The 24,548-nt window shown below is 29.6% G+C and overlaps 3 protein-coding genes and 1 pseudogene across 3 annotated transcripts; 3 read left to right on the forward strand and 1 right to left on the reverse strand.

The window, feature by feature from the left end:
• Positions 1-189: 189 nt before the first annotated feature.
• LOC102618202 (uncharacterized) lies at positions 190-2,332 on the forward strand (annotated as a pseudogene).
• A 6,187-nt stretch (positions 2,333-8,519) lies between these two features.
• On the forward strand, positions 8,520-11,053 carry LOC127900388 (protein FAR1-RELATED SEQUENCE 5-like). Its single transcript, XM_052435312.1, has 2 exons — positions 8,520-8,735; positions 10,145-11,053. Exons 1-2 carry the CDS (start codon positions 8,717-8,719, stop codon positions 10,723-10,725), a joined length of 600 nt encoding a protein of 199 aa, XP_052291272.1. The 5' UTR covers positions 8,520-8,716; the 3' UTR covers positions 10,726-11,053.
• LOC112496029 (uncharacterized) lies at positions 10,863-11,704 on the reverse strand. Its single transcript, XM_052435311.1, has 2 exons — positions 11,228-11,704; positions 10,863-11,120 (listed from the first exon to the last, which is right to left on the reverse strand). The coding sequence occupies exons 1-2, from the start codon at positions 11,585-11,587 to the stop codon at positions 10,863-10,865; spliced, it is 618 nt and encodes a 205-aa protein (XP_052291271.1). The 5' UTR covers positions 11,588-11,704.
• Positions 11,705-12,884: 1,180 nt separating this feature from the next.
• Positions 12,885-13,373, forward strand: LOC107175792 (60S ribosomal protein L36-like). The gene has a single exon (XM_015527548.3). The coding sequence runs from the start codon at positions 12,900-12,902 to the stop codon at positions 13,356-13,358; it is 459 nt and encodes a 152-aa protein (XP_015383034.2). The 5' UTR covers positions 12,885-12,899; the 3' UTR covers positions 13,359-13,373.
• The last annotated feature ends 11,175 nt before the right edge of the window (positions 13,374-24,548 follow it).

A 24,548-nucleotide genomic window follows, 5' to 3' on the forward strand; every position in this document is an offset into this window, starting at 1 on the left:
TTGCCTTCGCCTTTAATTGCGGTGGTAGACGGTAGGTATTTATAATTCAATACCTATCAACTCTCTTAAGTAGCTGAACAACTTAAACCTACCATTACAGTTTGCATCGGAACCTAAAAAATTTGCAAATTAAAGATCCTGTCTAAACCCATTTTCTTTTTCTTTTTCTTTTTTCTCTCCTGAAACAAAATTAAGCCTCTTCAATCCATATACAAAACACAACCTGTTTCTCGTTTCATCAATCTCATCTTAATCTCTTCTTCTGTATGCATCATATATCTTCTCGTTTCAGTGTTTCTACTTGGCACTTCCAATCCTACTCGTGTTCTCCTCACAACATGACGTATATGCACCACCAACCACCCTTGAGCATATCGTATTTGGTATCGCTTCAGACAAGAATTCTTGGCCAAAACGCAAAGATTACGTTAAGCTTTAGTGGAAACCAGAACAAATGCGGGGGTGTGTGTTTCTTGAAAGCCTGCCGACTGCTGATGCAGAGGCTAACAGTAATAACAGTAGCAGCTCCCTTCCACCGGTATGCATCTCCGAGGACACTTCAAGATTTCGTTATACTTACAGAGGAGGCCTGAGGTCAGCAATTCGAGTAGCGAGGGTAGTTTTATAGACTGTAGCTCTTAATCACTCTGATGTTAGATGGTATGTTTTTGGTGATGACGACACTGTTTTCTTTCCGGAGAATCTGGTGAAGACTCTTTCGAAATATGATCACGGCCTATGGTATTACGCAGAACAGATACTTCAGTTTTGATATGGCTTTTGGTGAAGCAGGTTTCGCTATTAGTTCTCCTCTGGCTAAAGTCTTGGCAAAGGTATTTGATTCTTGTGTAGAACGGTACCCTCATCTTTATGGAAGCGATTCCAGAGTCTACTCTTGCTTGGCAGAGCTTGGTGTTGGGCTAACACGCGAGCCTGGTTTCCATCAGGTACAAATTTGTTGTTAACTTGTTAGCAATTGTTTTTCCAATTCTAAATTTTTCACTTCTTGCCAGGTCAAAATCGACAAGTGTGATGTTCGGGGAAATATATTTGGCCTGTTGACATCTCATCCAACAACACCGTTGGTATCAATCCATCACTTGGATCACATGGACCCAAATTTTCTCAATATGACTACAATCAAGGCGCTGGAGCGATTGTTCGAAGCTGCAAACATTGATACAGGGAGACTTTTGCAACAAACAGTTTGCTACGACCGCTGGTTTTCATGGACTATTTCAGTATCATGGGTTTATGCTGTTCAGGCTTATGGCAAGCATATGCATTTGCTAGATATACTTCCTGTGCAAGAAACATTCAAGCAATGGAAAAAGTGTTGGCAGGGGCTTATAATTTTAACACGAGTGATTCATTCTGATCCATGCCAAAGACCCACAATTTTCTATTTGGACAGTGCATCATCTGGTAGGGATGGAATTAGGACCCATTACAAGAAATGGTACCAAAATTGCACAAACAGCATGGGTTCTCAGCGGAAGCTTGAAGAGATCAGAGTGCTGTCTCAGAAGCTAGACCTTAACATCAAACAGGAATTGCTTCCAATAATCTGCTTGATTTTCAGTGCCAAAGTAGTTAGAATTCAAATTAAAGTTATTGTTGTTTCGTTATTTGTGCTCAGTTGATGGCTCCTAGAAGGCACTGTTGTGATGTTTTGCCATCTTCAGCCCGCCAAGCGATGGAGATTGCCATTAGAGAATGCAAAGATGATGAGATAATCCACAAGCATCCGCAGGCATAGTCGTGTTTAATTTTTCATTCAGGACAGCTGCTGACACTGATTGAATATCCAATTAACAATTGGAAAATGAAGCATTTGGCTGTGCAAATCCAGACAGGAAATGGGAAGACATGTTCTTTTATTAGAAAATCAAGGTACATACATGGTTGTACGATGTGGCCATCACAAACTCTGTCGTCTCATGTGAAGGGTGACATATATAATTTTTATGTATTTATTTTTAACCGTGTGGCTGGTGTGATATTTGATTTCTTTTAGACCATGGGAAGTGGGAATTAGAAAGTGGGAAAGTATTGACCATGTCCAATACTGGAGAAGACGAGAGAAAACCTTAGGAAAGATCCTAGAAAAGGATAACGTGGGAGAAGGAAAAATGACAATTATGGTCAATTAAAGCAGATTCAATGATGGAGCATTTCATGCGCATAATAAATAAGCTTGTGAAACAATCTCCCACGTCCGGATTTTCTAATTTTCCTTTCTTGTAACCTTTTATATGTATATCGAGATGCACAGAGAATTCTATTCAATATACTCCTAAATGAGGGCTAATTAATATCCATCTTTTTTTAACTGAGCAATTTATGTGTGTAGTTGCTTTTTGCTTGAAGTTATTGCACAGAATGGGCTTGCTATTTTTATTGCTTCCATTATTTTCTCGGGTAATTTTCAGAAACCTCCCCTGAGGTTTGATATAATTTCATTTAGATTGCGAGTTTGATTGTATTCTCACTTACCTCCCCTGCCGTTAGTATACATACGGTTTGACCGTTAGTTGACGAGGGTAAATATGTAAAAGACAAGGTGAAATTATAAAAAAATCAAATAACAATTAAAAAAATAGTTTAAAATCTATTGGACAATTGTATTAACCGATTAGACATAATATCCATTGTGTAAAATAGTGCATTTCTCTTTCTCTTCTCTTTCCCCAGCACAAAAAAGCAGTGGCTGTCAATCTCTCACCATTTTTACTCCACTCACCTACTCTCATCTGCTGGAACAAAAAGAAATACACATCAAGAGCATACATAACTCATGAAGAAGAAAAACATAGGTGGTCGGAGAAGGCCACCGACCGGTGACAATCAACGGCGACCGGAAGATGCCACTGTTATTGGAGTTTGTAAGAGGTTAGTTACTTTATGAAAGTCTAAAATTTATAAATACCTTTAGTTTTCTTGTTTTTGGAGGTTTATAAGTGGTTGTTGGTTGTGTTTCATTTGTCTTGTTCATGAATTGGTGGTGGAAAAATTGATTAAAAGAAGAATGAGTTTAGTCATATGTGGCCATGAGTTGAAAAAATTTAATTATTAGTTATTTTATGTTTGTGATTTACACTATACATAGTGTAATAAGGCTATAAAGCTAAAAATTTGTTATTATTATGCAAATGGGTGTGTAAAATAGAAGTAGTCTTAGCTGCAATTTTTATTTTTCCCGCCAAAATTTGCTTAAGTTGATATATTTATGAATTTGCAATGTTTGTGTGCGCCCATCGCAGAAACACAGTTTCTGCGTTTTTGGGTGACAAGTTTGTCTCCCGTGCGACAAGTTTGAGGGATCTGATGATATAACACCTTTTCAGTACGAGCAAGACAATTGAGACGTCGTATCATCTTTTTGTACTCAGTCATAGGCACAAGATTGAGTTTTTGTATATTTTGTATAAATGTTATACTAACATAGTGACAATTCCATGTATAAAGTATAACTCAACTATTTATCATGGCACACTGTTACTGTAGTTATTATTTTTGTTCTTTTTGTATATATGAGCGACTGCTAGATGTATAGGCTGATGAAATTCAGTCAAATTGTGATTGTGATCAACTGTAAGCTGCGGAAATGCACATGTGACTGTTTTTAAGTGATAGTGTCAGTTCTTATTAGTGTTATTTTTCAATTTAATTAACTGATATTAATGTTTTTTAAGTTCCAGCATAAATTAAAATGTTTGTTATTTGTATTGTCGGTTGGGTGACAAACAACTTGATGAAGAGTATAGTCTATTGCTGAGAGAAATAAATTATGTTTTTGTAGTTTTTTATTTCACCTCCAGGCAAACATTCTGAAATTTGGGGAGACAACAATGTCGCATGGGAGACAACAGCTTGTCTCCCCAAATTTCAGAATAGTTGCTTCGAAATTGCAAAAACAAACATTCTGATATTTGGGGAGACAACAACTTGTCTCCTTAAATTTCATAATACTTGCTTCGAAATTGTAAAAACAAACATTCTGATATTTGGGGAGACAACCCTGTCGCACAGGAGACAACAAATTGTCTCCCTAAATTTCAGAATACTTATTTCGAAATTGCAAAAACAAGCATTCTGAAATTTGGGGAGACAAGCTGTTGTCTCCCGTGCGACATTGTTGTCTCCCCAAATTTCAGAATGTTTGCCTGAAGGTGAAATAAAAAACTACAAAAACATAATTTATTTCTCTCAGCAATAGACTATACTCTTCATCAAGTTGTTTGTCACCCAACCGACAATACAAATAACAAACATTTTAATTTATGCTGAAACTTAAAAAACATTAATATCAGTTAATTAAATCGGAAAATAACACTAATAAGAACTGACACTATCATTTAAATAACAGTCACATGTGCATTTCCGCAACTTACAGTTGATCACAATCACAATTTGACTGAATTTTTTCAGCCTATACATCTAGCAATCGCCCATATATACAAAAAGAACAAAAATAATAACTACAGTAACAGTGTGCCATGATAGATAGTTGAGTTATACTTTATACATGGAATTGTCACTATGTTAGTATAACATTTATACAAAATATACAAAAACTCAATCTTGTGCCTATGACTGAGTACAAAAAGATGATACGACATCTCAATTGCCTTGCTCATACTGAAAAGGTGTTGTATCATCAGATCCCTCAAACTTGTCGCACGGGAGACAAACTTGTCACCCAAAAACGCAGAAATTGTGTTTCTGCGATGGGCGCACACAAACACTGCAAATTCATAAACATATCAACTTAAGCAAAATTTGCCGGGAAAAATAAAAATTGCAGTTAAGACTACTTCTATTTTACACACCCATTTGCATAATAATAACAATTTTTTAGCTTTATAGCCTTATTACACTATGTATAGTGTAAATCACAAACATAAAATAACTAATAATTAAATTTTTTCAACTCATGGCCACATATGACTAAACTCATTCTTCTTTTAATCAATTTTTCCACCACCAACCCATGAACAAGACAAATGAAACACAACCAACAACCACTTATAAACCTCCAAAAACAAGAAAACTAAAGGTATTTATAAATGTTAGACTTTCATAAAGTAACTAACCTCTTACAAACTCCAATAACAGTGGCATCTTCCGGTCGCCGTTGATCGTCACCGGTCGGTGGCCTTCTCCGACCACCTATGTTTTTCTTCTTCATGGGTTATGTATGCTCTTGATGTGTATTTCTTTTTGTTCCAGCAGATGAGAGTAGGTGAGTGGAGTAAAAATGGTGAGAGATTGGCAGCCACTGCTTTTTTTTGCTGGGGAAAGAGAAGAGAAAGAGAAATGCATTATTTTACATAATGGATATTGTGTCTAATCGATTAATACAATTGTCCAATAGATTTTAAACCATTTTTTTATTGTTATTTGATTTTTTTATAATTTCACCTTGTCTTTTACATATTTACCCTCGTCAACTAATGGTCAAACCGTATGTATACTAACGACAGGGAAGGTAAGTGAGAATACAATCAAACTCGCCATCTAAGTGAAATTATATCAAACCTCAGGGGAGATTTCTGAAAATTGCCCTTATTTTCTCCGTCAATCTATCGAATGGTTACACAAGTCACATAGTACCATAATTATTGTGTTTGACAACAGAAGGATTGTCCTTTCTAAACCCCAACCCTACCCCAACTCAAAACCCAACCAAAATTTAAGAATTCAAAAAGTTGGCTTTAGTATAGATGTGTGGCCCAAAATGAGTGTATTAAGAATTTGAGAAGGTGGCTTTAGTAAAAATATTTTCGAATTGATTGTTTTTGACACACCTCAAGAATCCTTAGAACACCCTTTTCCTAATGATACCCGATTTAAAAAATTCAAGTCATTATAAAAGTAATATCGCGATCGTCACTCCCGTAACTGCCCTTACAAATATTTTTCTCCATTTTTTTTTCTCAATAAATCCCGAAACTATTCTAAATCTAATAAAACAATCTCTCCCCACCAGTAAACCGTCATCAATTCATAAGAATAGATTTTGGGACTAATTTAAAAGTGTGATGTTTCCTTTTGATTATACTATCTATCTCTTTTTCTCTTCTCAACTTCTTTCAGAGACAACGTGTTAATTCATAATTTTTAGTCTCCTAAATATTTTTGTTTTGTGTATTGAACTTCTCAAATTGCATGATACTGTGTATTCTATTTGTTTGCCGCAAAAGCATGGCATTATGGTCTCCATAAAAGCATGGTGTTCTAATTTATGCTCTTAATTAGTGCTTATATTGATGGTTTCGGCTGTTTTTGAGTTTCGAATATTAATGACAAACATTTGACCCATTAAAATTTAAGTTCTATACCATATCAGCAGCAAATGCATCTGTGTAATCCTTAAAGTCAAATTTATTACCAGCAACAATAAGTTAGTAGAACTTTCATCCTTCCTGCACAATTACCATAAAATTAATATGTCAGTCATTGTAGTACTCATGAATGGAATATAACTTCTTAGGTTTGTTTAATAAGTAATAAGCAGAGATAATGACATTGTTCAGTGTATGTTTGTGAAACAAATTTTATAAGTTCAGTAAATACCGGACGAATTCAAAATATTCTGTCAATCTTGTTGCATCGTTTCTTTCTACATCATTCAAAATCTCTCTTCTAGATTTATCATGCAAAAGGATTTCTTTATGATGCTGTATTTATTTTTACAGTATTGATAGTGGGACTAATGTGGACCCTTAGATATAAGAGTTTTAATCTGAATCATTCATTTAATATAATGGATAATTAGATAATTAATTAAAATATAACAGGTAACTTACATGTTGCAAGTAAATATTAATTTTTTAATTTTAAATCAATATTAATTTCGGAAAAAACCACCCACACCCCTAAGATTTGCTAAAATGATTATACATGTTCTTTTAGTTTCATAAATAGTCACATAGACCCTTTTAATTTCGTAAATGACTATTATACCTTTTGACTAAATCAATCTAAATAAATATAAATATAGTAATAGGATAAAAATAATAAATAAAAATCATATGATACAAATAAAGTGTTACAATAAATATAATTGATAAAATAACATGTACAATAAAAATTTTGTTAATATTAAGTTATTATTAGTCTATCCTGATGAATGAACTAAAATCTATTAATCCAAAAATTGATCTTAATATTGATATTAATATAGACATAATTAAATAAGATATTGTTAATTTTATAAATTATTGTGAATGTTAGGTATAATTAATTAATTTTATTAGTATGTCAAGTAGATTTTAATATTAGTAAAAAGAATATGACAAACTAATAATAAAAGAATATGAAAAATAATAATGTTAAAAATAAAATTTTTAAAATTGAAAATATTTTATAAAATTTTATCTTATGTTATGTATTATATTTTTTAATTTAAGGAGTTTTGTATGACCATTTAAATAAAATTTAGAGGCGTGAGTGGTCTTTTTCCTATTAATTTTGTAGCCTATTTGAAGTACTATATCATTTTATATCATACATCGCACTTAAGATGTTGATTTTATTAAGGTGTTATGTTATTAAAAATTAAACTTAGCATTTATAATGTACTACAACTTTAATGTAAAATGTAATAAAAAATATAAAGACATTTTCGAGTAGTCAATTTTAGTTTTCTTTTACAAAATAGTATTATAAAAGACAACTGGTAAAATGTAATAAAAATGGTATGGAAAAAAAGTTAGTAGAGGTGATTCTCTTTATTAAAACATATGACCTAATACACAAACGCACACATATTCAGTACTTCTATTTATCCGTATTTATTGATAGGTGGGAAATTAAAATCGTATTTACCCTAATGTATTATGAATTGATATGTGAAATATAAATATTATTAAAAGTTAATTCGCAGACTGATGAAGTAAACCATCCTTTATGAACATTTGATACATTAATCTAAGGTCAAATGAGATATATCACATGATATTTCATATAGTAGTCCAATTTTCAACATTTGCATATGGTTTTATAAGCTAGTAAACCAATAAAATGTACCATGAGAAATCAAAGGCTATTCCATGGCCATGCATTAGAATAAAATAATCTAATAGTACATACTATATCCGATCGATAGATTTTGAAATTAGTTTGATTACATGATAATCGAGTTATCTTATAACATTAAGGATATGATTTAAGTAATATTTTAGCAATTTTGAGTTTCACATTGAATTTTCAAATTAATTAAATGTTGAAACCCTTTCATGTTTGGCCTGAAATTACAACGTGATAAAATTACAAAAAACCAATAATGAATGGCGTAGGATACATAGTAAAATAAATTTTAAAATATATTTAAACATTCGTATGAATTTTGCGGAATTAAACAAAATATGTTGTTCAAGTGAAATTGTGAGAATATTTAAAATTATAGGGGTGGTCACTGAAATTTCTCCGAATTGAGCCAACCCCATGATACAGACGGTTTTGTTTTGACAAATACGATTTGTTAGCCACTTTGACTGTTGGTAGAATAAGTTCCTATCGGCAAAACACAATTCAAACTCATCTTTGCAAAGAATAAACAGTATCTCATCAAGGATCAAATCTAAGCGGAGTTTTTGTTCAATCAATCGGACTAAATTCGAGTAGACTTCTTAGTCAATTAATCAAGTTGTTCGGTTTTGAAAAATATTTATATTCAAGGTAAATCTGGGAGCTGTCATTACAAAAAGCGATGGATATTGATGAACAAGGTTAGTACTGATATGTTCTTTGTAATTTGATATTTAGAATTTTTATGATTATTTTGTTGTTGTGTAGAGAAATGGTTATAACGAGATTTTGGCTATGTAACCATGTAATGGCTAATGCTTTAAAATCAAACACTTGTTCGATTATTTGTCCAAACCAAAAAAAAAAAAAAAAAGGCACGCAGAAACATAAGAGAACTGAGAATATGATGTCTGCCAGTCGTGCTTCTTGGAGAAAGAGGCTGAAAAAAAGAACTAATACATCATTTAAGTTGGTTGTTTTGATGCTTCTGAGCAGTTTGTATTGTTTAAATCATATCTTAATGTAGAAAAATTGAAATTGAACATTGTAAAATTATTTGAACTTCTAACAAATAGAGCTTTCTAGGGGGATATAGCTTCTAATTTTTTTCCTGAGGAATTGATATCATTTAATTCAGAAACTTCTGGTCTTGTGTAGTTAGAAGACAGCTGTGACGTTTGTGCACTAAATCCTGAATATCTCTAAGATGAGAAGTCCGAATTTGATTCTGTAAACTTCTTCTACAACTAGATACATTTATCTATCCAAAAATATATATTATGTAATGTCATATATTCTAGATCAATACAGTTAAATCATGGAAGTTGGCTGATAATCAGAGGCTTGGTTGCTTCAGTGATTCTGAGCAGTCAGCATTCTTTAAGCCATATCTTCATGTAGAAAACTTCAAATAGAAAACCGTAAAATTATTTGAACTCCTGAAAAATAAATCTTTCTATAGATATATAGTTTGTAATTTTATTCCTTGTTAATTGATATCAGTTAATTCAGAAACATCGGGTCTTGTGTGGTTTCTAGACGGTTGTGACCTTTGTGCACTAAATCGTGAATATCTTTAAGAAGCGAAGTCGAAATTTGATTCTGTAAATTTCTTCCGTAACTAGACACATTTATCTATCCAAAACTATATAATATGAAATCTCATATGTTCTAGATCAGTACATTTTAATCATGCAAGTTTGCTGATAATCATAGACTTGGTTGCTTCAGTGATTTTGAGCAGTCAGCATTCTTTAAGCCATATCTTCATGTAGAAAACTTCAAATAGAAAACCATAAAATTATTTGAACTCCTGAAAAATAAATATTTCTATAGATATATAGTTTGTAATTTTATTCCTTGTTAATTGATATCAGTTAATGCAGAAACTTCGGGTTTTGTGTAGTTTCAAGAGAGTTGTGACCTTTGTGCACTAAATCGTGAATATCTTTAAGAAGCGAAGTCAAAATTTGATTCTATAAATTTCTTCTGTAACTAGACACATTTATCTATCAAAAAATATATAGTATGTAATCTCATATATTCTAGATCAGTACAGTTTAATCATGCAAGTTTGCTGATAACAAAATATTCAATATTGTTTTTGCAGTTATCAACCAAAATTCAAAAGAAGCAGAGTTTGACATTCCTTCATCACATGACATTCTTTCAACAGATAGGGCAACCATTCTGCCAAGTGTAGATGATTCCTCAAGTTCCATTGTTTTTAATGGTAAGCACCTGCAACAACTCACTAGTGAAGATGTAATTGGAAGTCAATTTGAGACACTTACAGATGCTGAGAATTTTTACAGTAATTACTCGAAAGTAATGGGCTTCAGCATTCGTAAGAATGATAGAAGGTATGATAATGATGGTCAAACCAATGTGAGACGTTGGGTTTGTAATAGGGAGGGCGAGCGTGCTAAAAAGTATGTTGAAAGGAAAGATAGAATTCGGGAACCGAGGGCTATTACGAGAGTCAAATGTCCAGCTGCTTTTAGAGTGAAGATGAATAAGAAGGTTGGTACTTGGGTTGTTAATCAGTTTATCCCTGAACACTCACATGAGTTGGCAATGAATTATGAGATTAAGTTCCTTCGATCCCATCGATCAGTTAAAGATTGTGACATGGCTCAAGCTACTGCGATGAAAACTGTTGGTATAAAATATCCAAACATTAGGAGCTAAAGAAGACATTAAGAAGCGGGTAATAATATGTCGCTTTGTCATTACAATTTTCTCTCTGTATAAATTATACACGCACATTAATAATAAATTAAAACAAATAAGAACATCAAAATACAAACGTATAAAATATGATTACATTAAATACTTCCATACCTTTTATCTAGTTGTTCATGAAAAATATACTGTAAAATATACCATTCTTCCTCCGAAAAAGAAGCTCCATGTTTGGATAAACCAAACTCCTTGTTGCGGCGGCCTTTTTTTTTGGTGAAATTTTCGTAAGGAGATTTTTTATAACGACTGGGCTTTCGAGGACGCACCTTTTTATCCTCAACTGCATCTACTTCAACCGATGATACCAAATCCACAAAATCAACTGCATCCATGGCTTTATCCTACATGCATAAGAACATGAATTTTATTATTATTTTTTTGTTTAATGAATGTGCTAGTACAAATAATTTTTGAAAAAAAAATGTAGAATAATAGTTTTTTATTATACCTTTTTAACAACATTGTGGAAGATTTGGTTCTCTTTCAGTTTCCTATATGCAAATAATTTTTTCAATGATAAATTTTCATCACATGCGTCTTCAGTCTTGTCCTTAATCTCTGCGATCTTCACCCCAAACTCATCTCCCTTTCCCACGAAATTTTGACCACTTGATTCATTTGTACCATTTTGAACATCTTTACTAGAAGAGTTCATATTTTCCTTCCACGGGTGTGATTGCATATGAGTTATATTATGTTCAAGTGCTTCAACTGCACTATACATTTTTTGTACCAATGCATAAGTATCTAAATTGTTCCTCTTCAGCTCACCAAGTTCATACCTGACAGCGGCAAGATTAAAAGTCATCCCATCAATTTTTTCATTAAGCTTTGTCAATTCCTTCTCGTGGTTGCAATTTCGAAAGTTTGCTTCACCCTCTCTGTTTGTTTTAATGCTTTTATGGAGCCCTCCATCATCTTTTTTTTCCATCTGCATTTTAAAAAAGAGAAAGTTCATTCCCACCGCATAAAGCCTAAGAGAGGCAAAATTATTAATCTGACTCTGGAATCTTTAGGTCTTCACAAAAGAACATATAACAAACTTGAAAAAAAAAATAATAATTGCCCCTTCAGTTCCAAAAAGTATTGTGCTTCTAATCTTGTTTCACACGCTTCAGTTGTAGTAATTAGTTGCTTTCCATGTAATCAACAAAACCCCAAAAAAATGACACTAGAAGCTGTGGTTTTGATTATATGTGATAACGTGAATTGAACTTCCCAGCAAGGGCTTCAATCTAAAAAGCACATGAGCTATTCTTTGTGATGAATTAATTATTTCTCTTGCATATGTAATTAGTTGACTTTATTCTGGCCGTAATGATGCCATGAGTTGTAAGAATTATTAACCTTCTTATAGGCCCCATAGATGATTGTATAAATAAAGCAAAATTGCAACATGATGAAACTTGAAAAAATCCAAACTAAAGCAAAATTGCAACATGGCACCAACTAACTTTTCATTACCAAAAGATATATGAAAGAAAACAGCATGACATTAAAGATTATGTATCTTACTCGCGTTGCACCTTGCCTCATGGTTCTCTCCCCTTTTACTTTTTCTCTATAGCTGGCAATCTGTGAGCCGCATGAGCCTCTAAGCCGCCTGTAAAAGCACGTTATAGAATGATTGTAAGCAGCATAGGACAGACCTTAAACCATGACTGAAAATACTCAAGGCAATAAATTGGCAATACAATAAAAATAGAGCTATTACTTTATTAAAAAATTTGGATCCTGCAAATTATGTGGCCTTCAAATTTCCAATTATGTGGCCTTCAAATTTGGATCCTGCATCCTGTGGTTCAGTATAGCAAGAACCTTTGGACCTTAGAAATAAAGAAAACGTTTTATTTCGTGTTAAATTTCTGTTTAATTAATCAAATTAAAATCTGAAATATTTCAATAAATGGTTATGTTAGGTGATTAAAAGAAAACTAAAAAGATCCATATGATTTGGTTGTGATATCTAACATGCTGTCTAAGCAAGGAATGGTATGTCATATGCTCATGTGGGTAAAATATTAAATAAATATTATTAGACATATAAGAAGAAAAATCAAAATGAAAAAAAAAATAATCAATAGAGATCACAAATTTTATATAATATTTAAAAACAGAAAATGGAAAAGAGATCACCATCTCCTGCCATCACTCTTTTAGGCTCCTCCAAATATTCTTGCACCAGAGGATTGCATTTGCCAACTCCCAAATATATAACTTACCGAAATATTTACTCCCAACTCATCTCAGGTTTCCGCAGCAACTCAGTTTCGTCGGAGGTGATGGCTCCGAAACAGCCAAATACTGGTCTCTTTGTTGGATTAAACAAGGGTTATATTGTGACGAAGAAGGAACTGCAGCCACGCCCAGCAGATCGCAAAGGGAAAACAAGCAAAAGGGTCCACTTCGTGAGGACTGTGATTAGGGAAGTTGCTGGCTTTGCACCCTATGAGAAAAGGATCACTGAGCTTCTTAAAGTCGGCAAGGACAAGAGGGCACTGAAGGTTGCAAAGAGAAAGCTTGGCACTCACAAGAGGGCAAAAAAGAAGCGAGAAATTTATCGAATCTCTTTCATCTAATCATTAGGAGAAAAAGATAATCTTAAAGAATTCAATTATAAAAATATGAACGTGAGAGATAAAGAGACATTGTATTTTACTGTATCTCTATTTCTTTTTTATTTTAAATTTTAAATTACCTATTTTATAGGTTTGTTAACCGGTTAACACAATTTTTAAATAATTAAAAAATTTCATTAATAAAAATAATATATACCGTTGATTAGATCTAACGGTCTATATTTCTTACACTATTGATACCGTAAAAAAAATTACGGCATCATAGAGGGACCCCATACAAAAAACTTAAAGAGTTGGACTATTGGCACCCCTCCAAAATTCTTTTAAAACCCCTCTTCTGTTACAATTACATTTAAGGACAAATACTCTAATATATCTCACATCTATTTTATCTCACTTCAAACTTGTATTTTCTCTCTTAAAAATAAAATAAAATAAAACTCTTGTATTTTCTCTGCTATCAAACTCACACATGTAATTTTTTTTTTCTCAAATTCTCTATAAATTTTTTTTTCAACTACTAAGATAATCTATTGATAATAAACAAAACACATTCTGACAAAATTATTTGTCTTTTTTTAAGGCTCATAATAAATTACATATATTTTATTTAATTAATTGATTTTTATCAAGAAGTTTTTCACCCATAAAAGTTTGTTTGTGAGGAGTGAGAAAATAATAGAAAATTAAAAGTTTCACAAATTAAATGTGTTTATTTAGAAATAAGGGTATTTTTGGCATTAAGCTTAGCATTATTGAAAAAGGGATTTCAGAAGAATTTTGGGGGGGTGCCAATAGTCCAACTCAAACTTAAAATGTAAGTTAAGATCTGACAAATAATTGTTATGGGGCGTAAAAGATTTTAACTTATGGGTTGTTTGTTTTTATATTTTAAGTTTTAGTTTGGCTTAATTTAAGATGTTTTGATATTTTGACTTGTTTGTTTTTATATCTGAAGTCTTATTTTAAGATATTTCTTATTTGAATGGAAAAATAAAATTTCCTGACTTTTATCTAAATGATAAAATGTCAGAATGAAAAATTAATTTTTTTTCACAAATACTCTTATTAAATGTATTTATTTTCTATCTAGCTATTAAATATCATATTAAAATTTTCCTTCATCTCAAATTTTACTTAATATTAAATACTTAACATACATTTAATTTGAACTTAAAAAATTCTTTTACTATTAGATAACAACTTTTTTATGCATAAATATTATGTTAAATTGTAAAAAAAATAATGTTATGAAAATTATTTTTCATAGATTATATATCAAATGCTTACCTTATAAATATTTATAATATATAAAAGTATTGTACTAGAAAACATTGTAAATGTATGCCTATTTAAACTTCAAGTATATGTAACACTTTCAAAGTCATAAGTGTAAAACTATTATATTTAAGATGTTTTGAGTTTATAAAAATAAACAACTTAACACTTCTACTCAGACGTTAAAAAATAAAAAACAAACATATTATTCTAATATATACATTCATACCCACTTAGACTCATTCAAGTTTAAGATATAAAAAAAAAAAAAGTGCTACCTAGAAATCCTTAATAGCAAGTCTTGTCTTTTATTTCATTAAGGGTAAAATCCTAAATGTGGCAAATGGCGTGTTATAAGAATTTTTGAGGGGTGCCAAATGCCCAATTCATTCATATTAGGCTTCTGAAAGAAGGCCCATTCATTCACGACTTCGGGTCGCCCACCTGCTTGAATCCGTTTGTGTTTTTAACGTTGCAAGTATACCCATGTAAGTAAAAACAAACAAATTAACAAATATACGTGTAATGTATCTGTTAAAAAAAAATCGATTAATGAAAATTAAACAAAATAAATTTAGAGTAAAACTTCTTTACCGTTATAGTATTAGGATCAATTATTTTTATTATTAAAATGAAATTATAATTTAATAGAGGTTTGTTTAGAAAATAATAGTAATTTGCTGCAGTTTTCTTTAACCCGAGTGATAATGTGATATAAAAGATTATGTACTATATTAATATAGATGAAACTATGTTGCAACCGTTGCAACATACCAAGTTTTGTCTTTTTTAGTTAATAACACTGTACTACCCTATATTTTATGAAAATTTGAATAGGCATTAGAAATTACAAATTTTTTTATAAGTGCTTTTTTGGATAAAATGGCTTTTGAAATTTTTTTAATAGTTATTATTATTATTATTATTATTATTATTATTATTATTATTTATTAGTTTCATTATTATTATATTAATAACAATATTATTATTAAAATTTATTATTTTAATTATTGTTATGTAGTATTATTATTATTACTATCATAAATGTCATCATTATTAATATTATTATTATTAAAACTTGTTAATTTATTAGTTTAATTATTTTACTTTTTTATTATTACCGTCTTATTATTATGATGATGATGAAAATTTATTAATTTTATTATTTTGATTGTTATGATTACTTTAATTAAGTTATTATTATTATTTATTAATTTTATTATATTACTACTCTCGTTAATGTCATTATTTTTATTAATATTATTAAAATATATTAAAATTATTATTTTAATTATTATTATTAAAATTTATTAATTTTATTATTATATTATTATTAATGTCGTCATCGTTGTCGTCGTCATCATCATCATCATCATTAAACTTTATAAATTTTTTTAATTTTAAGTAATATTTTTGTCATTATTATTAGTTTGCCTTAATTGAGCATTAAATATATTTTAATTATATTTTTATTTTATTATAATAAATAAAAATATAAAAATAAATTATACTATTATATTATTTTATTTTATTATATCATATTATATTTATATAAAAATAATTAATATAAAAATAATAATTTAATATAGTCAATAATAAATTTAAATAATGTTAGTTTAATATTAATATAAAATTATTGTAGTACAGTGTAATACCAATTATCAAACGTTGTACAATATTATAATAATATATTGCTAATGTAATATAACATAATTCAATACAACTACGTTAAATAATCAATACAGTATAATATAATACAATGTGCTAAATGAACCCTTAACTTTTTGAGTGATGATGGTTTTGAGGGATGTAGAGAAAGTAAAGATAATCGTGGCAGAGTCTTTTGCAATGGTTGATTAGCGATCATAAAAAAATTTAGGCTGACACAATAAAATAAGCAACTACCCTACGTTTAAAAGAGGATTTAGAATTTAGAAACCAATAAATTTACAATTCAATTTTTTTTAATCAAGAATATATAATAAATTATTATTACAATAAGATTCACAAGTTCAAACATCTAAAAAATGGATTATTCTCAAGAAACATAAATCTCAAATGCTTTTGAAATATTCTTAAAAAAATAATTTCCTTTTATATTATTCTTTTTTTTCTTTCTATGACTTTGTTGGGCTACATTTACAAATTTTAAAAATAAAAATGGCTCCTGTAAATTTCAAGAGTAATATTGGCATTTTATAAGTAAATTAACATACTGTATATACAAATAAACTAGTATGTCAACTAATGTTAAAAACAAAAATATAATAAAAAAGTAAAGTTTTGTGATATTAAAATAATAAATTTTTACAGCCTAACACTTTTTACATGTTTCTCATTTTGAAATTTCATCTTTTTTATTTATAATTTTTTGAAGTTTTGAAAGGTTATTAGCCTATATTCTGAATATATATTCAGTTTATTTATTCTATATTAAATATATATTAGATAACAAAAAATATTATTTACATTTATCAAATTTTCATGTGTTTAAAAAATTTTTATGTGAAATTACGTTATCATCTTTACACCATAAATCATTTTTATGATCAAATTAGGTCAATGGATCAAACTTTAAAAAATTTAAAACAATAGGAGTTATATAAGTAAATGTTTAAAAAATTTAGATTTTATAATTTTATAATAAACAGTAGGGACTTAAGTGTTAACAACCAATTGAGTACATCTTGTTAAATGGTTTAGCCATTAGATCTATCAAAGTTTGGAGTACTGTGCAACTGTTGCAAGGTAGGCAGACTCCTATTAATTATCTTAAAAAATAAAAGTCTTAACGTTTTGCATTTTGTTTAATGCTTTCTTTCCATATGTTTTTGCTACATATTATACAATCATTTGGTAGTAACTCTAAAGAAAAAATAAAATTCTATTCTATTCTGAACCTTTAATATAAAATAGCTTATATTTTTTAATATATACAGATAATCATTGTTATATAAATATAAGTTTTTTAAGGCGAGATTTAAAAAAACTATAATTTGTTATAATTATAGAATTTATTCTTATTTATAATTAGTCTAAATTAAGACAAAAATTTTTGATGACTATATAAAACATTATTCAAAATACAAATAGAATACGATTGAAAGATTTTCCTATGTAATGTTAAGAAATTAAATTACTTTTATATCAATAATGAAATAAATAAAATGGATATAGATATTTAAACTAATGAAATAAGGATGTGATACGCTACTGGATTATGATGAGATGAGGATAAGTAGTGCAAGTAATTTGGAAACAGTGAGTAAGACTATGAGAGAGTGGTTAGAGGTTGATTTGTGGATTGTACGCTAGTGGGATTGTGGGCTTTGGACTGTGGTTAATTCTAAATTACGTCAAAGTCTCTATATTAACTAATATTTATATTATTTGATAAATATTTTGATTTTTGTTATTTACACCAAATTTAATATTTTACAATTTAAAATTTATTATTTATTCACTAATTGACCCAATTTAAAAGTGATTTCTAGCTTTTATTATTTATTCACTAATTGACCCAATTTAAAAGTGATTTCTAGCTCCCAAGTATAAGAGTGTCTTGTTAAATTATAGCTCGGTGAGTTTGAGGTCGATCCACATAGAAAATATTTAATTTGTTTATTTTACTTTATCTAAAAATGAAAATAAAACTTATGCAACTTAATTTAAATGAAACTATGAAATTGAATTAGTTAGGGTTATGGATCCACTCTTAGTAGTAAATAAAATTTAATAAATTCTTTTTGTTAAAATTTAATTTGTCTACAATAAGTCAAAATAGCATTTTACCATACCTTATATTACGATATTAAGAATTTATTATGCCAAACACCTCCATTATTTGTCTACAATAAATTCAAAATTTAAAATTTAAAATATTTATAAAATTAAATAGAAAATAATTTAATTTATATAATTAAAAATAGAATTTGATTAAATTATATTTATTTCCTAAGAGTATCACCTTACCCTAACTATTATTGTTTAGATAAGTATAATTGAAATAAAATAATTATTAAAATTAAATTACTCACAATTAAAAGGAATAAAAACAACTAAAATTGAAAATAAAGCTGAATTTATTTATAAAAATAATTGTACAAAATATATAAAACACACCTAAAAAATAAGATTACAGGGAAATTGAGAGAAATTGAGAAGAAGAGAGATGCTCAAAATATAGAAATGAGGCTCTTTTTATAGAAAAATATATTCATAATCCAGTGTTTCCTGGTCCATCATAACCTTTATGCATGTGCTCCTCATAGCCATTAGATCAAGATCTAACGGTTGGTCAAACTTCAAAAGTCAACATCACATGTGGCATCATGTGAAGCGTCTGACTCGGTCAAAGAACGGTTGAGATTTGGAGGGATAATGGTTGGATCGGGTCGACCCGAATACAAAGGTTTGGATCCTACAACTTGCTTCACCAACCATTGCAGCATGGCACGATTGTGGCCTTTGAATAATGAACAGTTGAGATTTAGTCAAAATTGACAGCTATCCAGTGTACTCGTATCTATTGTAAGCTCATTTTATCATCCAATCAGTGCTTGATCAATCAAAAAAATTTAACTTTTTGTACAATGTCAATTTTAAGTCGGTCTTGACTCATCTTATGGTTTTCAGACTTTCGGAATCCAAATTTGACATCCGTTTATCTGTTTGGAGCCTCGAATTATGTGATTTTAATATTTTACCTAATAAACACACAAAAATACACAAAATTAAATATAGTTAAGACATAATTAACATTCCCTAACATACTGCATAAACACATATATAAATTATAATATAAGGAAAAAATAATATTTGTTATCGCTTGATAATCAAAATTTTTTTTAATACTAATCAACCCCCAACTAGCTTGTTGCTAGCCTCTAGCAATTAAAAAAAAAAGAAAAAAGAAAAAGAAAGAAATAATAAAAGAGAGAAAAAATAAGGAAAGAAGAAGAGGGGGAGATCTCACTTGAACTCGATGCAGAAGCTTAAAAGAAGACGACAAAGAAGAAGAAAATGTATATATGATAATTTTAGAGTTTTATCATATATATATATATATATATGGATATGTTCAAGAGACATTTTTAAACACAAGTTTAAACACAATTTTCCAACCATTGGATTAGACTGAAATGAAGAGTCAAGATTAGATGACATGACTTATTAATTTCATTAATATTTTTCTCTTCCCTCTCTTTAATGTTTAATTCTCTTTCTTCTTTTATTTAAAACTTTCTCTTTTCTCTCTCCTATAAATGATTGTAAATGGAATAATTAAAGCCATCCAAATTAATTTTTTGTAACTTACATAATCTATTTGTAACTATAAACTAGCCCATTTTAATTACCCCGAAGCACTTGTCCTTGTACTTTCTTTGGTTAGTGGCTGTGCTGACGAAGATTCCCTTTTTCTCAATCTTCTTCAACTGCATCGTTATTTATTTACGTATACTTCATGATGAAATGATCATATTCATATCAATGTTTTTTTTGGCATTATATCATTTTTTTTAGTTTTTTCGTTGTGTTTGTGTATAAACTTTTACATATTCCCTTTACAAATTATATAAGTAAATTAATTTAAAAGATAATGGAAAAGAACAATGTTGTTTGATAGGAAATGATCATGATTTTTGATTAAGAGTTGGACTATTGGCACCCCTCCATAATCCTTTTCAAACCCCTCTTTTACTACAATTAAGCTTTAGGACAAATACTTTAATATATCTCACTTCAAATTTTTGTATTTTCTTTCTTTAAAAAAAAAAAACTCTTGTATTTTCTCTGCTATCACACTCACACATGTAATTTTTTTTCTCAAATTCTCTATAAATTTTTCTTCAATTAATAAGACAATCTATTGATAATAAACAAAACACATTTTGATAAAATTATCTACCTTTTTTTCAGGCTTATACTAAAACTTTTTACATCATAATTTTAGAGATAATTTATTCAATTCTTTGATTTTTGCCAAGAAATTTATCACCGATAAAAATTATTTGCAAGAAGTGAGAAAAAAATAAAAATTAAAAGATTCACAAATTAAATGTGTTTATTTAGAAATAAGGGTAATTTTGACAATAAATTTAGTATAACTGAAAAAGGGATTTTATAAGAATTTTGGAGGAGAGCTAATAGTCTAACTCTTTGATTAAAACCTTTTACGAAGTTTATTGATAAAGGTTGTGCATATATGGCTTACTTGTAGTGCTGGTTCTGAAACTACATATCGAAAATTGTACAAGTTTGTTGCATATATTGCTATTTTATTTCACTGTTTGTATGTAAATTAATTTTGATGGTTTTAATTATTTCATTTACAATCATTTATAGGAGAGAGAAAAAAAAAGAAAATCTTAAATAAAAGAAAAAAGAGAATTAAACATTAAAGAGAGGAGGGAGAAATATATTAATGAAATTAATAACTCATGTCATCTAATCTTGACCCTTCATTTCAATCTAATCTAATGGTTGAAAAATTGTGTTTAAACTTGTGTTAAAAAATGTATCTCTTGAACATATATATATATATATATATATATATATATATATATATATATATGATAAAACTCTAAGATTAAGAAGATGTGTTTCTAGAGGTACTGCACTCTCCATATCTGGCCATTTTCGACTCAAATTTATCCAAAGTTAGTATTTACAGCAAACCTTTGTAAAAACATCACCAGGACTAAGACGTTCCACAATTATCAACTATTCCCTCCTAGCTTGAACGAGACACTGTCCTTAATGTTTTAAAAGGAAAGAGGAAGAGTTTAGAAGACATTACATAAATACTGCAATAGAAAATATTTAGAAACAAAGAGTTAAATCTAATTTGCACTTCTTACTATTGCTATTGCTACCATCATCTGTCGACCAATCTAGCGCATAAGTCTTGGGATATGGCTCTGGTGTATAAGCTTGTAAAAGATCAAGTAACTCATTTGCAGTAGAAGCACAAATAAATAGTTTTTTTTTTACAGTGTGTGAAACAAAATGATTCTTAATTGGATGATTAATAAAAGTTAACAAGCTATCATAAAAATTATTAGTATTTAACAAACCGATGGGTTTTTGATGAATGCTCAAATGGCCTCAAGATGTAAATGTAATCAATGTCTCAAGAGTTGCAAGATCTCCTGGCAAGAAAATAAAAGTATCAGCATGATTTCAGATATTCTCTCTTGCATACTAGATATCACTAATTCTTCTCCAATTGGTGGGCTAGACAAGCATCCTAGAGGTTTAATGGCTTTTGGAATAATGTCTAGTACTTGACTTCCTCTAGTAAAAACAGCTTCTGAGACAAGCCTTGATAACTCTCATTCACCTCCTCCATGTTCAAGGTGTAGTTTCCTCTCTCCTATGACACAACCAAGATCTATAGCTGCTTGAACGAGCTCTTTGTACTTTCCATAGTGAAACTCAGAAAACATACAAATATTTTTGAATTACGTACTCGAAAATACTGCCATTGGAATAATCTTCAAAAACAAGTTGTGAGTGAAATATAAGTGTGCAACCCAAGAGGGGGGGTGAATTGGAAATTTAAAAATTAACCAAGCAAATCCACATAACAAGCAATCTAATGTCTTAACAACAATTGAAAACAATAAGTTCAATAATAGCACAATAATTAAAGAGTAAGGGAGAAGAGAAACAAACACACGAATTTTTACGTGGTTCGGCAATCCCCGCCTACGTCCACGCCTCCAAGTGATCCAAGCTTGAGGATTTCACTATCTAAGCCTTTCCAAGGCTTCAACGATTACAATTGACTTCGAGGTGTCAATAAACCTTTACAACAAAGAGATTATCTCCCAATCTCTTCACTCAAGTGTCTCACACACTCAAACTCTTACAAATGAATTGAAGAAATCAAAGATACAATGAAACTCACTCAATGAGTAGATATTCAAAGATGAAGAACAATGGATGATTCAATGAATTGTGTTTTACAAGTTGTAAGCTCAAGATATCACGTGTGATTTTTATTTTTGCTTGTTGGAGAGCTTCAAAATGAGTTGGATTTGAGTTCTTATAGCTTGAGCTCGAAAACTAGCCGTTACTCACATTCTGGGCTATCCGGTTTGCCGTTTTATGGAATCCGGTAAGCCGCTTGCTATAGTAATTGCTACAGTAAAACATTTCCCAAAATTTATAGTTTGACCCCAAAACTTTATAAAACTGTACTACGACCCAAAACGTTATGAAACTTTACAAATAGGTCCAATTTCAGAATTTCTAAATAATACTTTGTTTATCCCAAAACTTTCTGAAATTATGATATTGCCAAAGATGCTATGACACTTTTCAAATAAGTCCTTTACCAAAATTTCAAGCAATACTTGTTTATTTCAAAGTTTTCAAAGTTTTCAAAATTCTTTCAATTAAACCATAAACTTTGAAAAACAACCAATTTCATAAAATCATTTTTCCATTAAATATGAAACATTTATAATGTGAAAATAATGATTTATTTAAAAAGAATAAAAACAATCAATTTCATGAAATCATTTTTCCATTAAATATAAAACCTTTATAATGTAAAAATAATGATTTTATTTAAAAAGAATATTAAATAATTTAGGCTTAAAAGATTAATCATTCTTAATCTTGTTTGTTATCATCAAAATTAATATTATGGAAACATATATGTTAACAGTGAGTATTTGAAAAAGGAGCTCATATTTAAAGATCTTGATGACAGAAATAATGAAAACCAGTTGCAAATAGGTTGGCATATTTGTCAAATGACGCATAAAGCTCGTGGTTCAATAATTCAAAAGCAAACAGTAAATAAAAAGTAAATGTAAAAGAAAACAACTAATGATTAATACAAAATGACACCACTAAATGCAATAATATAAATGAGAAAAGAACAACAAAATAAAAGGATATTTACTGATAGTTGTGATTGTGCCTCACATATTCCTCTAGTTTTACATTAAGTAATGGCTTGAACGCCCTCTATGGGATGATGATAGGTTTCCCATCCAGTTTTCTTATAAACTGGCAAACATGGTCTTTTTGAGTCAAATTCCCAAGACTAAGATGTGCACTTTCTTTTTGAAATAGTATCCACAAATTGTGAATCTCACGTTGTACATGTCCACTTCAATGTGTCTCAAGTGAGAATAAGATATCATCTAACGATTCTTTACTCAAGCCATCTTTAATGAATTTAATTTTATCTTTACGATTATCAGAAACCATTCTTAAAGATTTACAATTCTCCCATTTGCAACTAAGTCATACATAATTATGACATTTTGAGCCAAGTCATTTAGCTCTCATTATTTTAGCAAATGTACTTTTACCAAAACCAGGCATGTAATAAACAAATGGGTTAGAAAACTTACCTGCTAATCGGACATTTGCTTTAATTAACCAACGACTGTAAGAAGGAATGCCATTGATCATTAACAAACGTAGTTGTTCACAACGAGCTTTGTAAATTTTTCCCGAGGGCATTCTAAAGGAGAGAGGGAAAATGCTTATGCTGTTTATGTTGTATTTCTTTCTTGTTCGATTTTGGGGTTTCAGTTAATGTGGGAAAATGAAGATACCGATTTAAGAAGTCATAGAGTATCGCTATCCACCATTTATACGGGAAAATAAATCAAAATACACCAAAATAAAGAGAATCAAACTTGTAAAATCAAATCAACCGTGAAAGTGAAAAAAAAAAGAAATCACACAATGCAAAAAGAAAAATGAACTTACATTTGTTCTTTTATTGATTTAATCTCAAGCTCTAATTGAAATTCATATATAACACTATTTATTTCTCTGAGTTGTCTTTCTAGATCCTATGACACGAATATTGGTGGTTGCAGATCCTAAATTGGATGTGATTTACAACTTTATATTAGGCCTCTTAAATGAAATTTCACATGC

This window comes from Citrus sinensis, chromosome 2 (genome assembly GCF_022201045.2).
Source record: "Citrus sinensis cultivar Valencia sweet orange chromosome 2, DVS_A1.0, whole genome shotgun sequence".
Classification (NCBI taxonomy): domain Eukaryota; kingdom Viridiplantae; phylum Streptophyta; class Magnoliopsida; order Sapindales; family Rutaceae; genus Citrus; species Citrus sinensis.

What these genes read in the sequence shown, in the direction of transcription:
- LOC107175792 (XM_015527548.3), top strand. Translation starts at nt 12,900, where the DNA reads ATGGAAAAGAGATCACCATCTCCTGCCATCACTCTTTTAGGCTCCTCC.
- LOC112496029 (XM_052435311.1), bottom strand. Translation starts at nt 11,587, where the DNA reads ATGACTTTTAATCTTGCCGCTGTCAGGTATGAACTTGGTGAGCTGAAG. An exon ending in TCCACAATGTTGTTAAAAAG is followed by an intron (nt 11,121 to 11,227) that starts GTATAATAAAAA and finishes TTATGCATGTAG; the next exon opens with GATAAAGCCATGGATGCAGT.